The sequence below is a fragment of the Prosopis cineraria genome, unplaced genomic scaffold (assembly GCF_029017545.1).
Source record: "Prosopis cineraria cultivar Desert tree isolate PC_DT_omini unplaced genomic scaffold, ASM2901754v1 PC11, whole genome shotgun sequence".
NCBI classification, from domain to species: domain Eukaryota; kingdom Viridiplantae; phylum Streptophyta; class Magnoliopsida; order Fabales; family Fabaceae; genus Prosopis; species Prosopis cineraria.
The window spans coordinates 5,479,580-5,487,347 of record NW_026555342.1 but is presented as its reverse complement, the minus strand read 5'-3'; the positions used below and the strand labels follow the sequence as shown (position 1 = coordinate 5,487,347).

The 7,768-nt window shown below is 33.4% G+C and overlaps 2 protein-coding genes across 2 annotated transcripts in view; one reads left to right on the top strand and one right to left on the bottom strand.

The window, feature by feature from the left end:
• The window catches only part of LOC129286040 (protease Do-like 5, chloroplastic), a 6,789-nt gene extending 4,117 nt beyond the window's left edge, over nucleotides 1-2,672 (bottom strand). The window contains exon 1 of the mRNA XM_054922082.1: nucleotides 2,512-2,672. Coding sequence (XP_054778057.1) covers nucleotides 2,512-2,672 — 161 coding nt within the window. The remainder of the gene's footprint in view (nucleotides 1-2,511) is intronic.
• Nucleotides 2,673-5,932: 3,260 nt separating this feature from the next.
• Nucleotides 5,933-7,604, top strand: LOC129287041 (receptor like protein 29-like). The gene has a single exon (XM_054923185.1). It carries the CDS (start codon nucleotides 6,122-6,124, stop codon nucleotides 7,559-7,561), a length of 1,440 nt encoding a protein of 479 aa, XP_054779160.1. The 5' UTR covers nucleotides 5,933-6,121; the 3' UTR covers nucleotides 7,562-7,604.
• The last annotated feature ends 164 nt before the right edge of the window (nucleotides 7,605-7,768 follow it).

The window sequence follows — 7,768 nt, the reverse complement described above, 5'->3', positions numbered from 1 at the left end:
GTCCTAATAGGCCCTAAAAAAATGAGTTCGGGCTCGGCCGGTTTTTTTAGGTCTGTTTTTATTTTTTTTTAAAAAATAAAATATTTTTAATTTTAAATTAAATTTATACTTTAAAATTAGAATTTGTATTATTTATTTTTAATTTTAAACATTATAATTTGTATTTTTAAAAAATACATGAAATATTATAATTAAAAATTTAATTTTTAAAATTATAAAAAAATAATAAGAGCTTGGGCCTGACTCTAAATTCCTTATATAAGAGTCAGATTTTAAAAAATGAAGCATTTTAAAAAAAAAATTGAGCTTAAGGGCCTGGGCTCATAAAAGCCGAGCTCATATAAGCCGAACCCACTCATTTTCTAACTCTATGTTCTTGTTGATTGGATTGCTATTATGACAAGGGATAGTCAAGGAGTCAACTAGCCTGTGAGCCTTGGGTTTCGTCTTTATTATATGAAAAATAAAAGTATATAAAAAATATTATTTTAAAAAATATTATTAATAAATTTTATTTTTATAAAAATATTTTATATTTTAATGCATTGAATCTCTTCTAAAAATGCCTTCATAATTTGAGACTTAAAGAGTGATAAACTAGTATGTCCTCTTCTTATAGACAGCAACATAATTAGCATCCAGAACAAGAATTGAAACACAATCATAGTTTATTGCGTGACTTTGTTTTAGTCTCTAATTGAGAATGTCTATTTAATTACTAGTCTTGGCAATTCTTATCGGAATGGGTCACGCATTGGCGACTCATCAAATATTCCATTACGCATGAAAGGCTTTTTTTTTAAAAAAAAAAAAGTAAAAATTTCTTCTTGATAAAATTGTGTAATTTACGATTTGTTTGGTTTTGTTGGTTTTTTTTTTTGGTTTTTGAAAACTATTTTGTAAATATGTTTGATTTTGTATCATAACCTGTTTGGTTTTGTTATATTTTTCAAAACAAATCAAATAAAATATATATAATTATATTAGTTTGAAAACAACTTTTAAAATTAAAAAAAAGGCCAATAGTAGTTGCTAGTGATTGATGTTTGATGGCTTAATTGTTGGTCATGTTTAGAGATAATTTATAACAGTTAAATATAGTGTGCTTTAAAAATAAAATAAAAAAAACAGTTTAAATTGTTTCCAGAAACAAAACATGAGGATAGTTTTAAAAATATTTAAATACAAAATATTTCCTCAAATAATTTTTTTAAAACAGAAAACAGTATCTAAAAATAAAAATCAAACTAGCCTTTAATATCATGCTATGCTTCAAAAAAAGATCACCTTCAAAAGAAAAACATTTGCATGCATTCAAAAAGGAAAATCTTTTATGAAAATAATGTCTTTAAGTTTATATTCCATAGTATAATGTATTTTTACCAAAGACACACACCTAACGAGAGAAATATATAGTTACGCAATTAAAATTTTAATTTTTTCGAACTTTAAACTTCTTTTAAAGCATTAAAAAATTGATAGGATGTAAATAATTTTAACATATACTTTTAAAAGAAAATAATAGTTAAATTCCCAAAAGATTGAATTAAGACAATTAGGTTTCTAACCAAATTTTTAAAAAATAAGTTGTAAATATTAATTAAAATAATTACAAGAAAAAATATATGTTACGATATAAAAGTTATATTTGACATTTGAATACTTATTTATAATTAAAATTTTAGAATTTATAATTATATGGATCAATATTTTTAATTTATTTTTCAAAATATCTTGTTAGAAACTATTGTTATTAATTTAATATTCTGGGACCGACTGTCATTCTCCTACTTTTAAGGCATTAAAAAAAAAGACATTAATTGTCTTTAAAAATTAAAAAAATTAGTGAAAAAAACCTTTCAATTAGCCCCAAGGGCCAAATATAATTTAAGAATTAAAATTAATATTTATTCATTAAATAATATAAATAAATGATCGAAATACCTTTCATTTTAAACCAACAAAATATTGGGCGTAAGGTTTATGTTGAGGGTGCATGTGTTGAACAGATAGCCTTTATTTTATTTTTTTTTTCAATTTCATTAATTTAAAATGAGGGGTATTTCAATTATTTGTTCATATTGTTTAATAAATAGAATATTAGCCTTAATTTTTGAATTGTATTTGATTTTGGGGATCAATTTTTCTTTCAACAAAGCCTTTTTTATTAATTTTTCTTAAAAATATGCAAAATGCTTTATAAATTAAAACATGAGATTTTCAAAGCGAATCTTATGTTTGAAATGAATCTAATATTTAACAAATAATTCATATACATAATAATATAAAGTTGTTAAATAACTTTTTTGGTAGAAAAGAAACGTTTTTATGGGAGTGGAAGCAAAACAAAAGTAAGAGGGAGAGTAAAAGTAAAATTTAAAAGTATATTTGATATGAAGATGAGAGTGAGGCAAAAAAATTATTTTATATATATATATATATATATATTTAAAAGGATTAAAATACCCTACAATTAAAAAAAAAATCTCCACTGTCCTCGTCGTTCACAACCCCTGAAGGTCGATGACGGATAATATTCCCAATCCCCAGCGCCTTGTGCTCCTGCTGAGAGATGTTCCATCCTTGATGCTATCAAACTTGTCAAGCACTTTCTTCATCTCCTCTCTGTCCGGCTGGAACAAAGGTGATGGACTCCATGGCACGGATGACATAGTATTAATGGCAACGAAGCTTGAGGATGGTAATCATGAGTATGGTGACATAGAAGGAGCCCAATACTTCAATCCAACGTACCTAAAGACCTATTACAACATTGGAGGTCCAATGATAAGAGCCCGAACCAAAGCCATGAAGCAAGCCTTGTTCAGTCTTATGCAAGAAGTTCAAGAGCTTGGAAAGCATTAGGGCACTCCTCTCAAGCCCAAAGGAGAGCATCTATACGTGTATAATGTATTTAAGATCAAATTCATGAAGAGTCAAACCCAAGAGATGCAGACCTTAGCCCAATGCAAGGAAGACTACAAGTTGAGCCTCTTGCAAGCAAGGAGGCATGAAACCCTAGTAAAAAAGTCAAGGGTGGCGTGATTTTAAATCCTTTATGATCCCTTGATTGTCTCCTAAATTATTTCCTATTTTAATGGTCCTTTGATTTGATTTTCTATTTTGAGTCTAGTCAAAGGTTAGAATTAATTATAATATTAATTTCTAAATTTTGTAATCCCATAATTTTAGGATCACATCTCCTAAATTATGTGGCTGAATATTTTATCATTATTTTATATTATTTCTCCTTTTAGTATTAGGAAATTAGGGTTTTAATTTTAGAAATATTTTTCTCTGAGTCTATATAAATTAGGCATGCTTCCTATTGTAAACAACACAGAAGTTGAATGAAATTATTCATTTTAGAGTTTATAACTCTCGTGAGCCTTAGTGCTTTGTGGTGGCATCCCGTGTGAGACAGACGTGATCAAGAGCGTGATCAACTCTTGTGGTATCTTCGAAGGTTGAGGTTCCTAGAGGCAGGTGCTTTAGAGGATCTTCGCCTTGATCATTATCCTATTATTTACTTCATACCTTTTTTTTATTTCCGTCATAAATTTCGTCCCTTTCTTTTTGTTCTTGTGTTTTTGTTGTTTTAGAGTTCTGTCCCTAAACTAGCACGATTCTGCTTCCGTATCCCTATCAAAAGCCTTATACAGCCCCGAGTTAACTCAATCTTTCATGGAGAAGAGCAAAGATGGCTTTCTCAGATGCAACAGAGGAACTCTCTCCCAAAAATGAAGACAAAAATCAAACCAAAATCGTATTCACTCCTTTTAAGTAAATAGGCATTGAAATCACATACCCAAAAGTTAGAACATGATCGTCTTCCATGGGTTTCATTTTGGGGGCGCATCTCCATTTGAAAGAGATCACCGTTAGCCATTGTCGTTCAAAGGAGTTAGAGCACGAGTCATTGTCATCGCCGTCGGCCGTCCATCGTTGTCATCACCGGAGTCATTGCCCTCTGGTCTATAGTTCTCTTCATTCCTGAGTCGTCAATGTCAAATAATAAAGAGAGATGGTCATAGGGTAGAAGGGTCAAGCTTGAAACTTTGAGAAAAGTGAAATGAGTTCCATCAATTTTGATGAGAGTGACTTTTACTTAGAAGCCAACTTAAATGTACCAAATATGCAAGATTTATGATTCCACCTCCTCTTACCAAACGGGCCATGAGGGAACAAAGACATATCACTTTGTTAAAGAAATAAGCATCTTATAATTAAACCATAGAATAAAAAAAACATTTTATAATTCTATTGAACATCTATCATTAGGATTTATAGACTTAAATTCATAAGACCATGGAAGGATCAAATTAATTCGTGTGTGTATATATATTGCACGATAATATATAGTTGTTATCATTAATTATCAAGATTATGAGAATACGATGACTTTTGCAAATGATAATTCCATGACTAGTCTTCTCTATTTTGCTCTTCCTCTGATCATCCTATCACCGCCATTCACATCAGGCTACACTGGTGGAGCAAGAATGCTTCAACTCAGACACGCCTCAGACCTGCGTGATGAACTCCAGTCGGGGCTCCGGCCAGTAGACGACCTGGTCAGCATAGCCACTGCCGTGGTGGGCTGCATCAGCAAGCAAAAGCGCGCGGACATTATATGTGAAGATATGAATACCTTAGCCTCGACAGACAGAGACGAGGAACTGAAGAACGTGTACGTTAATTGCTCCAAATAGTACTCTGAAGCAGAGGGAGTTCTGGAGAATTCAGCGAGGCAAGCATTGAAGCATCAGAAATATGATGACGAAGAGAAGTTTGTGGTAAAAGCAGTGGGGTTGATGTGCGTGTTATGATCATATTACTGTGTCTGACTGTGGGCAAAGTACCCGGTGACGTGTCTGAGGAGATGATGGAGTACGCGAGGAGCTATCTGAAGCTGCTTGTCGAATAATTGAAAGGCTGTAATCGGCTTAAAGTGAATAATGGATTGTTTGTGTGTGTGAATTTGATAGTCTTTTATTGCTTCTTCTCGTTCGTTGAAATTTTTTATTCAAAATAATAGAGAATATGAAGTATGAGCCAAACAGCCTGCAGATTGCTGATAAATGATTTTGAGGAGACAAGTTGTATTATTTCGTATCCTCTTGTTTGTGATTTTAACGATGTATTGTATGGATTATTTTCAGGAGTCAAGTTTGCTATACACACACACACACACACACACACACACACACACACACACACACACGTCATTATGAACATAAAGATAAATTTAGTTAATGTACAAGACCATGAACATAGGTGAAGATTAATGAATCCTCGACGAATGAAATAACGACACAAAATACTCTCAAAAACACACTACTTAATTATCTTTGAAAGGGAGGGAATAGTTATTTCAAAATACTCTTACAATTATGCCCTTGCTAAGAAGTGATTGTTATATTTTTTAAAATGGTTAAAAAATGTGTAATTTTTCAATTTTATTATTCTTTCTACTTTCTGCTTACTAACCAAAATAAATTAACGTCTAATAATTTAACTTAACATAATAAATAAATAAAAGATCAAATTTCAAAAATCAATTACCTGTGTTAAGGACCAGAGAAACTTTACTTTTATTTGGATCAGGGAAAAGTTAGAGAAAAAGAGAAAATAGAGAATAGTATAGTATAAGAAAAAAAACTCTCAAATGTTTATTTTTGACCATTTTCTCTTGTAGTACATTTTTTCTTAGTCCTAACCAAACGAGCGGTTAAAGTTTGTATACTGGAGGGAGTAATTAATTGTTGACTAATTGATGATCGAAAAGTCTGATGACAATTTATTTTGCATTATTGCCCTATTGCCTTATTATGACCGTTGCCTTTTTCTTTCCCCACTCTTGCTCCTTTAACCTTGCAAACTCATCAGTCATCACTGTCGCTCTCAAAATTGTAAATTGTGGGAAGCAAATGCGACAGCTTTCGTCTCTCTTTGCAGCCTTCACGCTGACACAAACAATGACCCAGGGTACTTCGCTTCACGTTCTTCACCTTTGCCATCAGCGACATTCCATAAAGCTCATGAGAACCTGGTCTCTTGGGTCCATCATATCCTCCAAAACTCTCAGCTTGAAACATCTTTCGGTTTGGCGTTTTCACAAATGGCTTCTGTGCATCTGGTTCTTGTTGGGCTCCTTGTGTTTACAGGCCAAGTGATGGCAATGGGAGTCAGTGTTCTCAAAAACGAAACGGCGATGGGAGAAGAGGAATCACTGGGACTGTTTGAAGTGATGGGTGCTCTTCTAGAAGATTCCGATTGGGTCCAAGAACATCCACAGCCTTGTACGGACACTCCATGGCCTGGTGTTAAATGCGAAGTTAGTGATGATGACCCGCAAATCTTTCATGTCACTGATATTCATATTGGTGCTGACATAGTATCTCCACCTTGTAAATCTTCTGCTTACCTATCTGGGTCGTTGCTGAAACTGCCTTATTTGAAAACACTTTCAATTTTCAATTGCTTTGTGGCTTCCCCAATCACACTGCCCACAACACTTTTTGGTTCTCTCTCTTCCTTGGAACACCTAGCTTTGCAATCTAACCCATCGCTCTATGGAGAGTTACCTCCAAGTTTAGGTCAGGTTCCTAGACTGAGAGTCTTGAGTCTGTCCCAAAACAGCCTTCAGGGACAAATCCCAGCCGAGATTGGCGGGTTGGTTTGTTTAGAGCAGCTTGACCTCAGTTACAATAACTTGAGTGGTCAAATCCCCAAGGAAATTGGTAATTTGAAAAGCATGACTATTTTGGACCTGAGTTGGAATGAGATTGAAGGAAACTTGCCTTATTCTCTTGGCCAGCTTCAAGATCTGCAGAAAATTGATTTGAATTCTAACAGGCTTGCTGGCAAAGTACCTTCAGATTTGGGAAAACTCAAGAGGTTAGTCTTGCTTGATCTGAGTCATAATTTCCTAAGTGGGCCTATTCCTGAAGCACTATCAAGTTTAGAGGGTTTAGAATATTTTGTCATTGATGACAATCCCATAAAAGCAGGGATGCCCTTGTTCATAGGGAACCTTAAAAAGCTCAAATCAGTGAGTTTCTCAGGGTGTGGTTTGATTGGTCCCATACCCGATTGTTTTTCTTCTTTGAAGAACCTAACTGCTCTCTCCTTAGATAACAATACTCTCAGCGGACCAGTACCTCCTAGCTTAGGTTCACTCTTAAACTTGGATCAGCTAAATTTGAGCCACAACAAATTGAGTGGAGTCTTACAACTTCCCGATGATTTCGTTGAGAAGCTTGGTGAAAGGTTGGATATAAGAGAAAACAGTGAACTATGCGCAAGCCATAAGCCAAACAAGGAGACCCTCTCATCATACTCGGAAATCCCTGCTTGTTTGAGCTCTAAACCCAGAAATGGCAAATCTTTGGCTGATGAACCTCCAGAGAACCCCGCAGAGATGAAGCCAGCTCAGTATTATGACAGCAGCATAAGCTCAAGCTTATCATCATCATGGCCGGATCTACAAGCCAGAATCTTGTTCACTTTAATTTCTAATTTTGTCGTCATCTCCTTTTCTTCTTGTTGTAACAATTAGGAGTTGATATTTTATAAAATGCTTGACTTAGATCTATCTATCTTTGGAACCTGAATCATCATCATCATCTCATTAATCAAGTTGTATTCATTGGTCGTCATTTTCTTGCAAGGCAAAACTATTGGGTTAACATCCATTTTTATTTTTAATTTTTTTTAAAAAAGCACTAAATATCTTATATTAATAAAGTAATTTTTTTGAGAGTTA